Source organism: Macaca thibetana, chromosome 14 (assembly GCF_024542745.1).
Source record: "Macaca thibetana thibetana isolate TM-01 chromosome 14, ASM2454274v1, whole genome shotgun sequence".
Lineage (NCBI taxonomy): Eukaryota > Metazoa > Chordata > Mammalia > Primates > Cercopithecidae > Macaca > Macaca thibetana.
Window position 1 is genome coordinate 45,597,859 of NC_065591.1, and position 21,126 is coordinate 45,618,984.

At 44.9% G+C, this 21,126-nt stretch overlaps 1 protein-coding gene across 9 annotated transcripts in view; it reads right to left on the reverse strand.

The window, feature by feature from the left end:
- The window catches only part of NAV2 (neuron navigator 2), a 766,628-nt gene that overhangs the window by 231,843 nt on the left and 513,659 nt on the right, over positions 1-21,126 (reverse strand). For 7 of the 9 annotated variants that reach the window (XR_007719073.1, XM_050755338.1, XM_050755336.1 and 4 more), the window contains 2 exons: positions 11,580-11,838; positions 7,018-7,086 (listed from right to left, as the gene is read on the reverse strand). Coding sequence is in view for 8 of the 9 variants with exons in the window: in XM_050755338.1 (XP_050611295.1) it covers positions 7,018-7,086; positions 11,580-11,838 (328 nt within the window). In the remaining variant the exon portion in view is untranslated. The remainder of the gene's footprint in view (positions 1-7,017; positions 7,087-11,579; positions 11,839-21,126) is intronic. The other 2 variants (XM_050755340.1, XM_050755335.1) reach the window with 1 other exon arrangement.

Consider the following 21,126-nt stretch of genomic DNA (forward strand, 5'->3'; position numbering starts at 1 on the left):
CAGGCTGTTTCCAATAATTAAAGTTGAAAGATGAATAAATGATGAAATGTTTAGTTATATCTTTCAGCTGAAATCCACTTAGCTGTGTTTAAAAGCCACTGGAACCTCAACTGACTAGCATTAGATCTAGTGATAAGTCTGAATTTTCAAGCCATAAACTTTCAGCCTTCTCTTTCCATGCAAATCTGTAAGCACCAAAGAAGTCTACAGTCTGGAAGCATTTTAGATATAAGCAGGCAATCACTTTAAACTTTTTCTTGTTGGCTGGGCAAGAAAGATGGTTGTAGAGTAAACAGAGAACATGAGCTGGTGTGAGGGGACTGTAAAATTTATATAGTTAAAAAGAAGCTGGCCCAATTCCCTGACTGGGAGCTGGGAGAGAAAGAAGGGGGTTAGCTCTTCCCCCAACATGTTGCAGTGAGAATTACTTCCCACTGCACTGCAAGGATTTGTCCCTTAGTTAATTTACCCCATCTTGTTTGGAGAGGACATTCACTCCACAAAGACAGACACAGAATGGAGTACAAAATACTAGCAGTGTCAGTGCCTGTGTTTGGGGACCAGATGTGGCTAGCACATCTGGCATAGGAGGTCCAGCAGGGGGATCTTAGTACCTCTTGGTTCTGCTTCCAATGCAAACAATGTTCTGCAAGTCCTTCAAGTCAGTGCTATCTGATTACTCACATCCAATAGAAGAGCTTCTGCAGGTGAAGATCTGGACCTCCCTTGGGCTGGACTTTTTAAACCAGACATAGGCTTCGGGAATCATTATGCCCACAGATAGGCCTAGGAAAGGATTATGGACTTGTTCCAAGATGATGTCACAGCAATGGTATTAAGTGGTGTAGGGGAATGCAAGTCACAGTATTCTACCAAAGTGTGGAATTTGCAAAGGGCAGGGAAGCAAAAAGCAATGAAGAGGGGAAAGATGCATTCCTTTCAGAGTTGCTGGAGAGCCCCCACTTTGCTGACCCTAGGCTGAACCACAGCAGATTTTTAGGACAGGATAGAGGGAAGCAATCAAAGCATAGGATGGGAAAGATACAACCTTGAATCAGGTAGACAGTCTGGTCCTCTGTGAGGCAGCATGGTGTAATGGATAGAATACAGGTTTTTCCATACACAAGACCCTGGAGCAGTCTCATAACTTCTCTGAGATTCATATTCCTTACCTGTAACTTTGGAATAATGATGAATAATGATTTACAGTTATACCCAATGGTTAACAAGTATACCATTGGGTACAGCTGTAAATCTGAAATGGCTTAATGTCTGGCCACCGTATGGTAGTTTCCTTTCTCTTCTTCTCCACTGAACACAGGTTCATGAAGGGACTGGACATTGGCATAAAAGAAACATGCTATGGCACAAGAAATAATTGGATAAATCAAGAAGAAAACAGATGAGTCTAGGTTAAAGTATCAGAGAGAACTGGACAAAAATCAATATACAAGAGTCCGAGATGAACATTTTCAAAGAGGCAAGATAGGCTTTGGCAGGCAGGGCTCGTCATTTCCCTAGGAACATTCCAGAAGAGAAACTACTCAATCCAAATATCTGTGGCTGACTGAGATCTTACACTTGGGGTATCTGTGGGCTCCACTCTCTGGAATGAAACATCCCTGGTTTTGGACTAAGACAGTTCTGGGTTTCCCTTGGGTTGTCATGGTGAGATTCTTTTCACTGAGTCAGTGGCTAGCTGCTCTTTTGATAGGAGCAGCACATCGTTCAAATGGCTGCAGCATTGTGCCAAGCCTTCTGGAACATGGAGAAGGAGTTCTTGAGGACTACGAGGACAGCTGACAGGGTAAAGGGAGAATGGCTTGCATATAGCCATCAAAAGCCACCACAAAGCTCAAGCCAGCTCCTGTCCACCCCTGACCACTATCGCCTCTGCACCTTAGACAGGACGGCTCGCTCCCTGAACTTGATCAAATCAGAAAACTGGATGGAGATCATGTACTTTTTCCCACCATTCAGAGAGAATCTATGTTAACTCTGTAGTTTAACACTTAGGTTCTGTTGTAAATGGGCTCAGATCGTTGCTTGCTCCAAAGTAAGCCCCGTCGGTCTGACATTTTCAACAATATTTGGTTCACAAACAAAGGCCGTAATGACTGTGTGGCAGGTGGGAAGAAAGAAAAAAAAGCTAAGCCTGGACTCACCCAGGAGGGAACCAAAACATCTCTTGGGATGATGAGCCCATCCACAAACTGAACTAATTCAGACTGAACTTACAAGTACTGGAGTTCAAGGGCAGGATTTCAAAGCCAAAGGTGACCACGAGAACCTGAGATACCCGAGCAAACCTGGGAGGCCACTGGACTCTCTACAAACTGAAAGAGGCAGAGCTAGAATGCTCAATCTTACCGAGATCTCAAAGGGCTTGTCGACCCCAGCTGACATCTAGATTACACATGTATTGATAAAATACGTGACGTTCAGAAGGTATTCAGAGAAGGAAATGAAAGTCTCGGAGGTTGGTGAGATGATCAGGAAAGCTAGTGCATAGAAGACCCCAGAGCAAGTCCAGCATGCTGAATGGGAGATGGGAAAGCAGGGGGCAGAGCATGCACTCCAAAGGAAAGCCTGTAGAAAGTACAGGGGAAAGAAAGCGCTGGTGTGTGCTGGGACTTGGGGGACAGAGTGGGAGGAAATGAGGCTAGAGAAGCAAGCAGGGCAGGGCAGGGAAGACCTTGTATGCTACACTATGGAGCTTGGACTTTGTCCTGCCCTCCAGGGGTATGGTGTTAATTAAGAAGGCTAAGAGCACAGGTAGAGTTGAAAAGCAGAATATCTTCTTGTTTACCAGTGGTGCAGACCTGAGGCCTCTGGGTAACATTTTGAAATTCATTATTGTTAACATCCTTGTGTACCATGGGAATGTCTATCAACCTCCAGTCTGGAAGCATCTGCCATCTGGAGCATTAGAATACCTGTTTGCTGAAGAGCTAGGTCTTGGCGCCTGTGGAACAGCTGCAGGTATCACAACAGATGCTGCCTGCTGCCTCACTGAGGCAGTGTGGCAAGAGGGGAGCGTGGCAGGTCAATCTTGTGTCCCCTACAGCACAAGAAAGTCCCAATAGCTCCTTCTCAAGAGGAACTTGACCTCTCCTAATCACTGTATGTCCAAACACAGTTACAAATAACAGAGAACACAGACGGGTTCTTTGAAACATATACATGTTGGGTTTTTAAAATATTAAGCTTAAGGGAAGTGGTGTAAGAGGTGGGGGAACAATCCTGCTGTTGTTAGAGCCATGGTCAATTTCTCCAACGTGTGCAGAGCCAATTAAGCAGGGCAGTAAAACTGTCATTCCCAGCACATAACCTACGAGTGCATCCCGGCTCCTCTGCTCCACGTGATGTACGTGCTGATGGCAAAAAGCAGTTCTTCCCCTCAAAACCACTTCAAAGGCTGGAGGCAGAGGATGGCCCCTCCCAGGAAGGATGGCAGCTTGTGTGCACATGCCGGGGTTTGGGGAGTGGGGGGGCGCGGTCATAATCAGAGATGCTTTTTGCCAGGCGAGATGATTAAATACTAAATCTCTCTCATTTCCATGGCATCTGCTTTTCAGTCCAGCAGCTGGGCAGAGAGGACCAAACTGCTAACCCCACTGCCTCTTTTCCACAAGATAGTTGCATACAGATCAATTCTGCGGGACTTTCTAGAGGCATTCTGGTTGCCTTCCCTGGCCCAGATGAACCCAACACTGCCAAACTTGAACTGATTATATGTCAGGAACAAGGAATGACTTTATTAATTAATTTATAATTATTAATAAAATGACTTTATTTAAGCCTCATAATGCTGTGAGCAAGGCAAGACTACCCCATTTGGCCAATAAGGAAACCTAGGCTCATAGAGATCAAATCGTTTGCCCAGGTAACACCATCAGCAAGTGGTAAGGATGGGCCTTCGCTTAGGTTTAACCGCACCTCATAGCCACTATGTTTCTCTGCCTCCTGCAGGTAAAATAAGTTTCCCTGGTCTCACCAGGGAGGCCGGGGGGGGGGGGAGGGGGCAATAAGAGTGGTCAAAGGCAGAAGTCCATGGAGAGCTTTCACCCTCATATCGATTCCCTCCATATGCCCCTTCCCCACATCCAGATTCAAAGGTGAGGCTTCCCATTCTTCTCAATACCCCTGGTGCCCATCAAAGTGTTGGGCTCTGGCAGGTGTTCCATCAATGCTTGGTCTCCAACAAAAGACCTGTTTCCAGAGCTCCAGGGGAGGTGGCCTACTCTGCCAGAAGGAGTAGGACTGCTTCTTTTGGCAACCAAACTTTACTGCTGCACTTCGTGGTGCTTGATCAGCTAAAATTCTTCACAGGATCCTGCGTAAGGCTGGGGGTGGGGAAAGGGGAATATGGAGAAGGCAAGGAAGAACCTCTGAACGCTTCATTTGAAACAAAGAAGCATCCCTTCGTTGGCCTCAGCAGAGACGAAAACATATCTCGAAGAAACTCTAAGTGGGGGATGTGACACTAAGGGAAAGTCAGATCTTGGCTTAGGGTAAACCCAGAAGCACTGTGCCCAGCCCAGCCTCAGGACAGGGTTGACACGCCCTCATCTTCCAGTGCTTCCTCTCTTCCCACTGCCTCCTTCCATCATCTGGGACTGATAACAAATCATTCACGGGATGGGCATGTGCTTCCAATTAGATATTTCCCCAGCTAGCTCCTGTTTTCTTTATCTTGCAGGAGTGAGCATATCGTGGGAACAGGCACTAAATTTCAGGTTTCCTCCCAGCTCATCACTCCCCTTTCCTTTCCTATGTATGTGCATTTGTGTGACATTCAAATTAACTGGGAAAGGACCAGTTTGCCAGAGCAGTGGGTGTCCGCTCTGACTTGGGCCTGGTGTTGTCAGGGAAAGCAGCCACTTTCTGCATGGCTACCAGAAGCGGTGACAAACTTAGGTTCCCTACTGTCGCCTCCACTGAGTCTAGGTAACACGCTGACTTGCTCTATGGAGAAGCACAGTGTCATGCGGTTTCTCCCTCGCCAGCCAGGGAGAGCCTGACCTGGTTGTCCCCAAGTGTAAGCACTTTAGAAAACCAAACTCTAGGCTCGGCAGCTCAGCAGCTCACACCTGTAATCCCAGTGCCCTGGGAGGCCAAGGCGGGAGGATTGCTTGAGCCCGTTAGTTGGAGACCAGCCTGGGTAACACTGAGAGACCCCACCTCCCACCCATACAAAAAAAAAAAAAAAAAGTAGCTAGGTGTGGAGGCATGTGCCTATAGTCCTAGCTATGTGGGAGGATTGCTTGAGCCCAGGAAGTCAAGGCTGCAGCGAGCCATGATAGCGCCACTGCACTCCAGCCTGGGCAACAGAGTGAGTGAGACCCTGTCTTAAAAAAAAAAAAAAAAAAAAAAAAAAAAAAAAAAAAAAAAAAAGCAAACTCTGGCTAAGGAAAGGCACCTAGAGGCTAATATACTGGGACAGCAAGTGAGCAGTTATTCAGTATGTATTTGTGAGAAATGAAGACAGACATGAGTATGGATTTCCCTTTCCCCTTAAATAAGAATTCAATGAAAAATAAATACCAGTCAGCCGGGTGCAGTGGCTCACGCCTGTAATCCCAGCACTTTGGGAGGCCAAGGTGGGTAGATCATGAGGTCAGGAGATCAAGACCATCCTGGCTAACATGGTGAAACCCCGTCTCTACTAAAAACACAAAAAATTAGCCGGGTGTGGTGGTGGGCGCCTATAGTCCCAGCTACTCCGGAGGCTGAGGCAGAAGAATGGCATGAACCCGGGAGGCGGGGCTTGCAGTGAGCCGAAATTGCACCACTGCTCTCCAGCCTGGGTGACAGAGCAAGACTCCATCTCAAATAAATAAATAAATAAACAAACAAACAAACAAATAAATAAATAAATACCAGTCATAATAAGGAGGAGATTCTACCCCAGCAGCAATTTCTGTTAGGATGCCACAAGTACAGTGTGAGAGAAAAAGCCAAGAGTAGTGGTTGAAACACAAGATTTTAAAAAGCAGCCTCAACAACCACAGAGATACCAGAATTGAAGCGGGGGCGGGAGAGGCGGGGGAAGAGAGTGTAGCACTGTGGTTATAGTGAGAGTTCTGAGTTAGACCACTTGTGTTCAAATCCTGGTTCGTCCATTTTTTATGTGTGTGGCCTTGGGCATGATGACCTAACTTTCTAAATTTTAGTTTCCTCATCTGTGAAATGGGGATAATAATATGACCTACCTCATGAAGCGTGGCATGAGGATGATATAAGATGACGCATTTGAACTACTGCATTCAATAAATGTTAGCTGTTGATAACTTTAAAATAACAGTAGAAGCAATGATGCAACGTGATGTAACTGGCTTTTCCCATACCACAGGATGGGTCCTTCTAGGAGGCAGCAGACAGGTTAAAGTCTGAATTAAGAGAACTAGCTCGTGAGCAAGGATATTTTTTATTTTCAGGGAACTGAGGTGGTCTCCATGGCACCTAAGAGCATCCAGAAACAAAAATGAGACATAGCTGCCTTGCTGTTTTGTCTCCTCTGCCCAATATGGATTCATGCTCAGGTCTTTATAACTCAAGAGAAAACCAAACCCACATTAGTAATTTTAACAACACCACAAAGCACAACACACATAAATGAGATGCAGGTGAGGTGGGATTAGGGCCAGGACAAAGCAGGGAGCAAACTCATCATAAAACCACTATAAAAACTATGTAGAAACTCACCTTTACCTAAATCAGAATGGATTCTGATGACAAAGCAGTCAAAGCCAAAAGTCAAGAAAATGTGAAACGTCATGTACGCCTCAATCTCACTTGCACTCTGTCACTCCCCCCGCACACACTTGCAACAATCCCATGGCCACTTTCAAAGCTCTGCACCATGGGACCATTAGCCAAAGCACGTTTAGTTTTCTTGAACTGCAAACATGAAACGGGGAGAGGACCAAAGGGAAACTCAGCCAGAGCAGAGGGAACAATGGAACAGTGGGTTGGGATTAAACCATGCTTTGCAGGACACAGAGAAAGTCTAACCTAGAGATCTTTTTCTGACCCAGAGTGAAGCGGATGATTTTGCTTTGAGATGAGTCCTTGGATGATGCACTGCATGATAGGAAAGAAAAAAGTAGAAGAGCTGAGTGAGGAGAGAGAAGATACATTAGACACACAAATCCAAAGAGTCTTCTAACAATGGGGATATTGCTTTCTTTCCCCCTGCTCACTGTTTTCTATGACACGCAGCTTTATTTCTAGGTCTCACTTTACTGATTTGATAGATTTCCAATGTGAAGAAACTGCTGTTAAGATTATCTAAGAATGCTTGTGTGTATGCATCCATGTGTGTGTTTCTTTAAACATCAAATGTCTTTCTTAAGGCCTTATTCTCAAAATACGGGGTCCTTGACAAGTAAACCAACTTTATGCCTTTCTAAAGTATTGAGATGTTTCTATTTCACATGCTTGTTCTACTGGGGTGATTTTCAGATGAATGTCCTCAGGATCCCATAAAGGTGACCCAAAACAAGGGCATAGATGTTTGCAAATCTATACCCAGATGTTGCTGATCTTGGAAATTTTTGCTTTTAATGCTATAGAAATGACCGTTTAATGCTTGTCAAACTCACTAAATTGTTTTTCTTGTACTACAAATTGGTAGACATGAAGAATTTTAGTTAGGCTTTATAAAAGAAAAAGTTAAACTTATTTACTGCTTTATGAAATAAATATTTATCTTTCTTGCATCCATACATCCTCTACCACATTCATAAAAGGATCTGAGGTAAGAAATAATTTATTGGTTTTACTAGTCTTAGGCAGTGAAGAGACAGAGGAGAATGGAGAAAAATATAAAGTCATTTTCTGGTTATTAACAACTGAATACTGATTATCTGTGTAGACACAGATGGGGAAAAAAAGCAATTCCTGGAGACTATGCTCCTCTCCTGGACTCTAGACTGGGGGGAATTTCACAGGCTGAAATGTGGATTAAGTTCTTGGCTACCATGTCAGTTGTGAGATGAGCTAAGGTGAGGAGGCAAAGTGAGCCTCTCTGAGGCTGTTATGGAGGATTTGCTTTGATTCCTTCATGCCAGTGGAGCAAACAAATTCTCAGATTTTCTTTGCCAACTTCCATAGCTTCTTTACTAGCAAACTTCACGGAAAGTTGTCCAAGCTTTAGTATTTGCTACCCCCGAGGGGTGCTGAAACTAGGTAGCTTCAAAATTGTTTTTAGGCAGAGTTCTAACGGAAAAAACAAAACAAACCTGGCATGTGGGGGGTTTGCATCAACATTTGACATTCATAATCAAGGGTCCAAACCACTACCCTTGGAATTTTGGTTATCAAATACAGAATTTGGAGACCGAGACACTGATGTAATTTTATCATTCTTAAATTTATAGCCAGAGTGTTAGCATGGGATAGCATATCCCTAGACCTTGAGAACAAGATTATCCTTTGGAAATAAAATTAGAAAGTATCAGGATATAGTGAATAAAACCAGCCTTCTGGCTGGGCGTGGTGGCTCACGCCTGTAATCCCAGCACTTTGGGAGGCCGAGACGGGCAGATCACGAGCTCAGGAGATCGAGACCATCCTGGTTAACATGGTGAAACCCCATTTCTACTAAAAATACAAAAAAATTAGTTGGGCATGGTGGCAGGCGCCTGTAGTCCCAGCTACTCGGGAGGCTGAGGAAGGAGAATGGTGGGAACCCGGGAGGTGGAGCTTGCAGTGAGCCGAGATCGCGCCACTGCACTCCAGCCTGGGAGACAGAGCGAGACTCCGTCTCAAAAAAAAAAAACAAACAAAACAAAACAAAAAAAAAACCAGCCTTCTGCAGAAGTAACCCAACCTGGGCAAGATGAAGGGGTAAGAACATACAGCAACTCCAAAGCCCAGTCCATGTCACCACTGTAGGTGGTGGGCCATTATGTCAGGACACTTTGTAGCTGGAATAAATGAATGTAAAAACCTGACTCGAGTAAGTTTGGCTCTTCTTTAGGTAAAGCACTCGTTAGCAGTAGGATGTCTTGGCGTACTAGGAGATGGGTGCTCTGACTGGAATATCTGGTTATTTTAAGAAAACAAATGCCTACCATGGAAATGGATGCCTCCAGCTAGCAAAGCTCAGTGGCATAAACCAGTATTTCCCAATGCATGTTCCTTGGAACCCTATGCAGTGAGATGCTCTATAAAATAAGAAGAGTGCTGTGGCCAAGTTTGTAGAATGCTCCTTTCTGTGTCACCGCCTGTCTGAACATTTATAATGCATACCTGCTCTCCCCGGCTTCCTCATCTCAAAGAATAATACCACCACTTACTTTACTTAACTTTTCAAACCAGGAATCTAGGCTTTATCTGTGATTCCTCTCTTTCTGTCACTCCAGAGAGTTAATCTGTTTGCATGCCTCTTGGTTCAACTGCCTAAGGATTCAGAATTGGTCCATCTCCATTTCTGCTTGTATTACCTTGACCCAACTTATCTATAGGATTGCAAAGTCCTCTCAACTGGGGTCCTTCCTTCCATTCTTGTTCCTCCACAATCTCATTCTCCAAAGAGGAGCAAAGGTGGATTTTTTGACCTGCCAATCAGATCAAGTCTTCCTACTACTTTAAGACTTTCCCATGGCTTCCTGTCACCCTTAGAATGGAGTCCAAACCCTATCCAGTTTAACTGGTACTCTATGATGGGGCCGGAGTACCACAGCAATGCACAACTCCAGGGACCACAGGTCACACTGTCATCCACATAAATGGTAGCGGCCCTCTCTCCTTCCAAACCACCTTATCACTGGTCCCTCTCCTCCCCTACTAAGCTGTAATAACCTTGTTTATGCTCTTCCAACATACCAAGCTTACCATTCATGTGCTGAGAGAGACCTTTCTATCAACCAAACCTAAATTAGCAACCCAGCCCCTCTGAATCCCATCGTCTTATTATAATACTCACCACTATCTGACAGCTTCCTTCCCTGTTCATGTGCTTGTTTGCCTGCCTCCTCCAGGAGCATAGGAGAGCAGGCACCTTGGCAATCTCATTCATTTTTGACTCCCAAGTGCCTAGAACAGTGTCTGGCACATGGGAGGCTTAATATCAATTAAATAAACAAATGCATATTGGCAGGTTCAAGGATCTGAGTAGACCTACAATGACAGCCATATAACAATTTAACCCAAATTATCTCCCAATATTTCCCCCCCAACAGAACTCATCTCCTGCAATATGACCCAAGTTAACATCCCAGGGAATAAGCACTCGGCAGAATGCAGTCTGGGAAATGACGCCCTGATCATTTAAATCATCCATGTCCATCAGGGAAGCTCTGACTGGGAGTGACTCCCACTCAGGCAGTTCTCCAGGGAAAGGGTTCGGCAACTGGCTGCTAGGCTGTCTGTTCCTCATTGCTAGTCCAGGCATCTCTCCCACCCCACAAATTTCCATAATGCAAACTGGATATAATTAGATAATTAATTACGGGGCCTGATTTACATTACACCCATCACTGCTGGTTTTAACACCATCACAATTGGGAAATAGCACTTCTCATGGGGAAAAAAGAAGGCTGTAACTGTCTATAAGGCAGCAGCGGTGTTTGAGCAGCTTTGTGCTCTGCCTAACTACAATGGGTAATAAAAGGTACATCAAGGTGTGTGAGAAGCCTTATGATTATTAATGCTGGTGCTTTGGGGGAATGAAAAGGAAAGGCCATTACACTTCAGCACACACTGGATGAAATCAAGCAATCAATCGGATCAGTGACATTTAGGGCTTATAGCTGAAGTCTTGTGGCTTAAAAGAAAACAGTATGAACTTTTCTGTAGAACTTGACCTCGAGTCAAGAACTCTCTAGTTTCTAAAGTCTTCCTTTTTTTTCTGCCATTAAGACAAAAGTTTTACAAAGTGATGTTATTTCCATTGTAGCACAGTAGATGGTAACTACAGTGACAATTGGCTTGTACCTGGTGAATATGACTGGCAAACGTCAGTCCCCCTGGGAACAAAATCCAGGCCCTAACCCTGCCGATCACTCCTGCATTGTGGGGACTCTCCTCATGGCAGTTCAACACAACAGTCACATTTAATGGTAATTGCTCCCATTAGGCGATGCTGCCCCACTCAGGGATGGCTGCCTCCTTCCCTTGCCACCTTTCTTCAGTGCCCTCTATATTTCTGTTCTGGCAAAGCAGAGGCATCCACTGGAATAGAACTTTTACCTCCACTAAGTAAAACTACTCTCATGTATAACACTGAACATTCGGCTTGTAGGCAGACACACAAAAGGGGTTTGAAGTCTATTTTAGGGGCTGTTTATTGCCTACAAGCATGTGTGTAATAGGCCAGAGTAATAGCAGGAGCAGCTAATTAGCTTTGGCTGCTGGCAATTCTGACCTATAAAAGTATACATCTCCGCCAGACACAAGAAGGGCTCCTCACTGTATCCATTTCAAGGCCATGCTAATTTCCCACTAACCACCAGTAGCTCTCAGCATTGAAGAAGCACAAATGAAAAACCCATACAGGATAGCCTAGAGACTGGTTGGTGTGGAGGAAGATGCCTAAGAAACAGAACCATCAGTTGGCAAGGAGCCCCCACCTGGACTGCATTTCAGCTTGTGCTTTTGACTGCTGATGTGGCGCTGGCTGGTGAGGCTGGCACAGGGCTTGGGGAGCGGCTGGCACCTGCTGCTGAGGGGTGCCAGCCTGGCACTGGGAGGGGGCCCCGGCCACCTGGGACACGGCGGGCGGCAGAGGTGAGGAGAGGTGCTGCTTCTGGGGCTGCTGCTGCTGCTGCTTGTATCGGGAGAGGCTGAAGAAGAGGCCTAGAATGGCCTTGAGGTTTCCATTCCTGATCTCTGCAAGACAATAAAGAGACTCTGGTCAGATGGGGAGCTCTTCTTCCTGTTCAACGGGCTGTTTCAGCCTGCACGTGAGTTTGATTTCTTTAGGATATGACAGGCTTCCTGAACACTTCATTGGTATCACAGTCAATTAAAATCAGCCTATACCACAAAGAAATTAGCTTATTCTCGCCATTAGAATTAGAGTGGATACAGGAGGCAAGTTGCAACTAGATGTCTGGTAGGTGCCAAGAGGAAATTCTCAGTAAGGACACCGCTGAAAAAGCAAGCGTCTCGAGCAAGACTGTGCTTGTTCTACAGGCAGGGGATGGAGGAACTCTGGCACTGGGGGAAGCTCATGGGTCTTCACAGTGCACTTGGCTTCTGCCAAGTCCATGTTCTAAGCTTCAAGCCACAATGAGTGTGCCAAGTGGCTGCTGTCCCACTCCATGATCTGCGTGCTCTGCTTTCCCCAGTCGTTCTACTCTCAAATATGTGGCTCTGTGTCCCTCATCTGCTGAACAAATAACTCTAATTTGGGGTGGGTATAGGACAGGCTAGAAGGACTTGCTTCCATAATGGACTCATACAAAATATTCCCTACATTAAAAGAAATTAGAACAGAGTGGGAATAAATGTTTGTTTTTATTCCAGACAGTATTTTTCAATGTTAAAATACATTTGCCTCAAGGCATGCATAAAGAGTTGCAGAGGAGAATAAAATATTTATTCACAGGCAAAGGCCATGGCTCACGAGGGGCTTCTCCTTGGGAGATCCCTCCTTTCTATGCAGTTAACACTAGATGCAGATGGCCAGAGTCTGAGCAGACCCTAAGAGTGAAGTTCGGGGGCCACTAAGCATGAGGGACAGAGGAGAAGGAACCTTGGGGGCAAACATACTCAGCACTCTCTGCTTTCCTATCACTCTAGAATGGGTTTTTCTTAACTGGCAAGGGAGGAAAGACAGATGTGAAGCAAGAAAGCTTCAAAGGCCTTGTTAGAAGGGTAGGTAATGTACACTTACAGGTTAGCCCCGGGCTGGGAAAGAGGCTGCTAGTGAAGGAACAAGAGTTTCCTCCAAGGCTTAGTTGAGGGGCAGAAAGTATGAATGGAGTCCTTTCAGAAGCAAGCTCCATTCCATGCAGAAGAGGAAGTGTGCCCTGCCAGTGCCTTGGCCCGACGTGATCTGCTGATTAGGTCAGGCTGAATTACTTCCTTTTGGAGCATCCCATTCTCCAGGCTCTGAAGAAACTGACAATACAAACTTCTAGAATCCAGCCTTCACACCCTACTCTGGGAGCTAGCAGATTCTATCACAGGACAAAGCAGACAGGAGCACAGCATTTGGAAAACCTAAGCCATGAGTTCCAATCTGTATTCTTATCGCTTACTAGTTGTGCAACCCCAGGCAAGTCACTTAATCTCTCTGGGCCTCAGTAGAAAGGCAATACGGACACCACTTTGCCCCATTGCACGAGGTTGTTTTGCAGAACAAATGGGAGCATTTAGGCAAAAGCGCACTTTAAACAGTGAAGTCCTTCACTCGTCTTGGTTATTATATGACTATAACCTCAGAATCCTGAATGAAAGTCTCATACAGTTCCAGCTTCATACCTTATAAATGACAGTTTTTACTATGGTGACCTTTTAATCTATTGTGTTAACTATGATTCTTTTGAGAATGAAAGTCAGGGAGTGGGGAGCTCTTAATTATACCAGACCACAGTTGGTAGCCAGGACTGATGTGGCAAGTCAGGATGCAAAGTCACTGCGTATAAACCACTCTGTGTGATGTGTTAAGCAGAGAAACGCCCAAGGGGTGGGCCAGCCCTTCAGTCTCTTTTGGTAATTCAGCTTTAATCCTTCAGCCATGCTTCCTTCTCCACACTAAGGAAACCAAAGGAGAGGCACACACCTGTAGCATGTTCTACTTCTGATTCCAAATGTTCTCAGTGGTACATGAGAATCACAGAGTGTGAGGCTTGGATGAAATAATTCAGCTAGCTACTCACTTTACTTATGGGAAAACAAAGGCCCACAAGGTGAAGTGACATATCTATAGTCACCCAACTGGGCAGTGACAAGAGCTAGGGACAGAATCAAGGTAAGCCAAGCAAGGGCTGACACACAAGTTAGTGCCTATTAAGTTAAGAAAACAATTTCCCCTCAAAACTGAATTCACTGAAGGGAGAAAGTACTGTTAATTATGGGGATAGATGAAATCTATGTAAGATTTATTTTTAGTGCCTTTTACAGTTATCAAGTCATACAGTTTATAACAATAAGAGCTATTATTAACCAGTGTGTATCAGGCTAAGCTCTTTATGTGCATGATCTCATTTAATCCTTACAACATGGGAAGTGAGTAGGATTATCCTTCTTTCACATAAGGGGAAACAGAAGCTCAGAAAGGTTTTATGACTTGTCCAAGGTAATAAACACTGGAGCTGGGATTTGAATCTAGGTTTTCCGACTCAGGGTCCAGTTTTCTAACACTGTTGTAACTTGGCTTACTTGTATAGCCATCCTGTTTTATTTATTAAGCTAGCTGGTAGGCATTTGAGTATTCTTTATTTTTCTGGGATGTCAAATATTCCATGATGCATTTTTTTTTTAACCACACCAAGAAAAAACAAGAGGAGAGGAACTAACAATTCAGCGTAGCCAGAGGATCGGGGTCATCCACTGCAAAAAGTAGGCATGTTCACATCAGCACCCTCCATAACCTACCAGCCCAATCCCAGTGCAGACAAACAGAGCCAGTCCTGTTGTATTCTCTACCTACCATGGTCATTTAGTCGTTTACTCATCAGAATGGCCATTGTTCCCTAAAACATTTTTTTTCATTTGTCAGAGACTATAGTGTTCCTCCAATAAATATACTTCCTCTTAGGAGGCAGCATTTTTATAACAAAGATCTCTCATTTTTGGAGCCAGAAAAACTTGTGGTTAAATCTCTACACTCCATTATTTATACACTTTGAGATTTTACAGGATTCAATCTCTCTGAGCCCCGGTTTTCTTCTTTAAAATGAGCATATGTCCTACTGTACCTTTCCTGTAGGATTGTTATGAGAATTAATTGAAGATTAAATGAGAAAATGAGGCCGGGCACGGTGGTTCACTCCTGTAATCCCAGCACTTTGGGAGGCTTAGGCAGGCAGATCACAAGGTCAAGAGATCGAGATCAGCCCGGCTAACATGGTGAAACCCCGACTCTACTAAAAATACAAAAAATTAGCCAGGTATGGTGGTGGGCATCTGTAGTCCCATATACTCGGGAGGCTGAGGCAGGAGAATCACTTGAACCCGGGAGGCGGAGGTTGCAGTGAGCCGAGACTGCGACACAGCACTCCAGGCTGGGTGACAGAGCAAGACTCCATCTCAAAATAAATAAATAACAAATAAAATAAAATAAACAATAAATGAGAAAATGAGTGCACCTAGGATACTGCCCAACTCTGTACTTCCCTTTTTGGCTGAGAAAATGTGGCCATTCTACCTGTAGCCTCCTCAGGACCCACTACAGAGCTCTTCACCCAAAGGAAGCCTGAGAAGTGGTCCATTCTCTCTGCTCATCCCTGTATGCCACAGTCACTGGTGACCAGAAAGGAAAATCACGAATGATCTAACATTAGAGAAAATGCAATGGTAATCTTTCTGGTTTTTAAAACAGTTTTACTGAGGTGTAATTTCATAAAATTAAGTGAACAATTTAATGATATTTAGTAAATTTAGCAAATTCTAGATTTAGAAAGTATTTCTATCATCCTAAAAAGATTCCTTGTGCTCATTTACAATCAATCCCCAAACCCACTCCCAGGCAACCACTGATCTGCTTTCTGTTTTGACAGATTTGCCTTTTCTGGATATTTCACATAAATAGAATCATGCAATACAGATGGTCCCCAACTTGCGATGGTTTTACTTACAATTTTTCACCTTCACCATAGTGTGAAAGCAACAGACATTCAGTAGAAACTGTACTTCAAGTACCCATACATCCATTCTGTTTTTCACTTTCAGTACAGTATTCAATAAATTACATAAGATATTCAACACCTTATTATAAAATAGGCTGTGTGTTAGGTGATTTTGCCCAACTATAGGCTAATGTAAGTGTTCAAGTGTTCTGAGCACATTTAAGGTAGGCTAGGCTGAGCTATGATGTTCAGTAGGTTAGATGTATTAAATGCATTTATTTTCAACTTATGGTGGGTTTATCAGGGTAAGTTGAGGAGCATCTGTATATAGTTTTTTGCATCTGGTTTTGTTTGTTTGTTTGTTTTGAGACAGAGTCTCACTTTGTCGTCCAGGCTGCAGTGCAGTGGCGTGATCCCAGCTCACTGCAACTTCTGCCTTCTGGGTTCAAGTGATTCTCCTGCATCAGTCTCCCAAGTAGCTGGGATTATAGGTGCATGCCACCACACCTGGCTAATTTTGTGTTTTTAGTAGAGATGGAGTTTCACCACATTGGCCAGGCTGGTCTTGAACTCCTGACCTCAGGTGATCCACCCACCTCGGCCTTCCAAAGTGCTGGGATTACAGGCGTAAGTCATCGCGCTGGGCCTGCATCTGGCTTCTTTTACTTAACATAATGTTTTAAGGTTCATCCACGTTAGAGCATTTGTCAGTTTTTATATTCCCATAATATAGATACACCATATTTTGTTTATCCATTCACCAATTGATGGACATTATAACTGTTTAATTTTCTTTTCTGATTACAAAAACTCAAGAGAGCTGAATGTGCTGACAGCCACACAGTTTCTACCTTGGGTGGTCTATAACAGACAGTATCCAAAATAGCTAGAATTATATTCTTTCCATATTTCCAAATGGTATTTGTCTGTTCCACGAGCCTTGGTAAGCCAGTTCCACAGGAAGCCTAAAAAAAACCCCAAAGCCCCACAAGAATGTTTCCCTCATGACATTCCCCAAGGCTTTGGAAAAGGAGTTACTATTTTGTGTCTGATTAACCTCGCCCTCTGGACTTCTAGAGAAGGAAAAACATGTAGATTTAGAGAGAACTGACTTGCCCAAGGAGACACTAGCCAGTTGTGGCTAAACCCAAACTGGAGCCCTGTTCTTTCTCTTCCTGTGGCCACTCTTGTGGCAACAGAAAAGCAAATTGCATAGGCCATATTCTCATATTCCAATTTCTATTTGCATTAGTATTGCCTTGACTCCACTTTCTTTGGGTTCTGACTAATCGCTTTCTTCCCATTGGCTGGTCCTAATCTGCATAGATGCTGTGGGTAATGCCAGGAATGAAGAGTAAGATAAATAGGAGTTATTTTCTTTCAACATTTTTAAAGAGAAACTTCAGGCTTGGTTTACAATGGCACAAGCGCTGAAATAATCTAATACAAAGAAACCTGCTTTGTAGGGTATAAGGGATGAAAAGCCAAAGGGGGGGCTGTGCAGACCACAGAGCTGCAGAACTCTTCTTCAATTCCCTTGAGCCACGGTTGTGTGAGGTTCACCCAGCTGATTAAGGACTGTGGAGCCTGCAGCATTGTCCCTGCAGCTGGGCCAGCTATATAACTGGTATCCACCACTTAACTTGCCCCTCCACTCGTCAGCCCTCTGTGTTCTTGCTGCTCTCCAAGTCTGCCAATGACTCTACCCATAGGAGAAGTGGGATGAGAGGGTGGGAGCAGAGCCTATGGTGCCTCTTCTGCTAAGAAACAGAAACTGAAAGTCCCAGTCAATGCCATACTCAGGTAATATAGGTAGGAGGAAATGGAAACATTCCACCTGCTGCTTTCACCCTACAGGTCCAGAAAGACCTCCTGCTTTCTAGCTTGGGATGAGAGGAGGAGCAAACTCAGTACCTAGATCTCTGGTCCTCAGGGCAGCAAACCCAGGACTGAGCTAATCAAATCAGCAACTGGTTTCACTTCAAAGCATACACTCCTTCCACCTGGAAGGATGTTCCTACTTTTGTGTATACAATGTCTGTAAGGTTTCCCCCCATCATATTAATATTACCTATGCCTGATCTTCTGTTCAGGTTTCCTTTCACCTTCCTTTTCTGTCTGGCAAATGCCTATTCATCCCAAGAAATCTGGAGGGAATCATCACCACTTCTGTGTAGCCCCACTGAGAGCCCCAGGAAAAGTTGATTTGCCTTTCTTTGGTTACCACTGGATCCTGTGCTTACCACTAACACAGCTCTCTTTTATTAACTGGAATCAAGGTTAGTTTAATATGACTGACTTGATTACGGATGTACTCCAGTGCCTAGCACTGGGCCTGGCATACAGGATGTGCCCAGGAAACATTTGCTGAACTAGATAGAATATGCCTTACTCCCCAACCTCCGCTTCTCCATTGCAGGAGGATGGGCTCAGGGCCAGATAGCACAAACCCCAGGTGTTCTCAAAACGGCCAGAGATAAAGGCCATCCTTCCTCACAGGGACGGGTTTACAGATGGCTGTGACAGGTGGTGTGTCTTGGGGAAGGGTTGATGGAGGATCTTGAACATCACCGCAGGGCAAAGGGAGGCCCAAGCTCATAGGACTCTGGCACATCTCCAAGAGCAAATAGATCGGTTCAATCTTCAGGAAAACTGATGGGGCAGGGAGGTCTAGTCCAGGGAAGTTCCCCAAACCAGCAGCACCTCCATGGGGCTCACTTGAGCCTGCAGCCTCTGCCCCCAAGCATCCGCTGTCTGTGCCCTAGAACAAAGGCTCCCTGTGGCTCTCTAGCAGGCAGGTCGAGGCAGGCCTGAGCTGCTGAAATGCTTTGAGGACAGGTGCATACACCCTCCTGAATGCAAACCCAGCTTTAGACTGGGCAAGGGTGGAGATGTATCTATGAGGCCTTCCAACTGCTGATGTTTTTTTCATCAGAGAAGGAGCCTCAGGGCACTCAGTCATCTTCAAAAGGAAAACAAAAAGCATTAAATCCACATTACTTTTTAATACACCACACTGCTTTGCTAGTAGTTACGCAGGTGGATAGAAACATACGCAGTAATGTGCATTAGCACACATCAGGCCTTTGAATCAGCAGATGTGGGTAGTTTAGCCACTGCTGATCTTGTGGCTCTCCTTTTTTTTTTTTTTTTTTTTTTTTTTTACTGTGTAGCTTAATCTCTTTGGGCCTTGGTTTGCTCATCCGTAGGATGGGGATAATACTAATACTGACCCCATAAGGTTGCTGGGGATACTAAATAAGATATAAACATGCACAGCATTTAGCTCAGCGACTGACGTGATAAGTTCTCAATAAATCTATTCCTGTAATTTAACATGATGTCAAATGAGATATTGCCTGTACCCTGAAATTGTGAATAAGGCCAAATTTGAGGATTAAAGGCTCTAAGTACCCTTGCTTGTTGTAAGTTTGAGAATGTGGCAGACGTTGGGGCCACTTTCCCAAAGGAATGCAGCAGTTCACACTTTTACCACTAATACCTTCATCACTCCCCAACCTCCAAAAAATATAAGAAGATCTAGATGACAGAATGTCATTTTGGGGAGACAATGTTTGATGATGATGGAGAAAGGATATTTTCCTCCCCTCACCAAGGAGGCAAGGTAGCAGAGTCCTTGGGCCCCTTGAAGTCAAGGGAGTAGTAGCTCTGAGGATCGCTCAAAGTGGGGGTGCTGGTAAGAAGGAGGGTCCTGGCATTCCAGTCCCAAATTGGACATCCGCTTAGAAGAGACTTGGCTGATCTGCCTCTTGGCCACCTGCGTGGGGAAAAGAACTGGAGAGAGACTGTCTGGTGGGGGACTGCTGCCAGGTGACAGGAGGCCTTGCAATTCCACCCACTGCAAGTGGAAAATGGAGCCCACACGTTCCTGCTAGTCCTATGGTAGGTATTGGAGGGATCATAAGACTGAGGTAAAAGATCTGGCCAAGTCTCACAGAAGACCACCAGTGCCCTGGGAGCTACATGGGAGTGAGTCCAGGTCAGAAGGGCCTGCTGAGACTACCAGCTGAGACAGTGGCAGTGATGTATACTGAGGACAGCACCTTCCCTAGCAGCAGAGCTCTGCTTCCTCTGTGCTGCCTCAATTCTGGAGGCTCAGGCACAAGAACATGGGAAGGGGAAAGGAGAGAAAGTCAAGTCAGCATGCCGCCATCTCTCTTCAAACTCCTAAAGCCATTTGTACTGGAAGGAATGAGGGTAAAGAGCTTTGAGTAGAGTCTTGACGTTTGAGACTGAAGTTTAAAATGAGATTGAAGTTTAAAAATGACCATGACTGAGTCATAAATATGGGCATCAAGTAATTGTGATAACTTGAAGATGACTAAAGAGCTATACATTCTGGCCAAAATATCATTAAGTGAGTCTTGACCCAGCAGGAAGGATGGGGATTCAACATAGCACAGTTAAGGTAGTCACTGAAATACCATAAAACTCCTTCATGGTTATACCATGATGGCTTGATACCACTGGCTACGGTATGCTCTTCCCATGCTCAGAGCCTCCAAGAGTCATCCCAATGTTAAAAAGGGGCAGACGGCTGAGTATCTCTCTGCATGACGTGCCTCCATGAGCTATAACATCTTCTGAAACCATGTTCCAGGTAACCAAGAGTTTAAACCTCATTTATTTTACCTTTACAAGGCATACCTAGATTTTATCCACCTGCTCTCCCAGAAGATGCCATGATCATGAGCTCTGAAATCACACAGAACTGGGTGCAAATCCTGGCTCTGCCACTCTCTAGCTACATGCTTCAGGGATGTCACTCATAACCTCTTTAAGCCAAAGTTTCTTCATCTATAAACTGAGGCTGTCATAAACTCCAACTTTAGTTGTGAGAACTGAAGCCAATACAGATAAAAACCTTCAAAGCATAGTTGGTACTTGTTCATTCAACAAATACTTATTGCATAGATTCTCTATGCCTTGGGGTACAGAGAGGATGGGGCAGACGGGGAGAACAAATGAGGCAGAAGTCAGGACAATGGGTAGATAGCTGAGTGGCCAGGGGTCACTCCCAGCCAGGCAGGATGAAGCAGGCCTGCAGAGTCTGCATACCCAAGAGGCCCTACTGCCACTTGCTGCCAAGCACACCTTGTAAAAGTCCCTGCTTGTGCTCTGCTGGGGGACACAGGCCTGTGCCAGGAGTTTAATCACTCCCAGAAACTAGGAGGAGCATGCCCTGCCACCTACCAGCCAGCATAAGAACTCCGTACCAGGAGGAAATCATGTGCTCCTCTGAATGGGAATTTGCATCTGCCTACTCCCAGCAAACCCCCGCTCCACAGCAAAGCATATTCCACATGTCAGCCAGCCCTGATCTTATCCCCATGGATGAGGGTCCATACCCCAGGGCTGG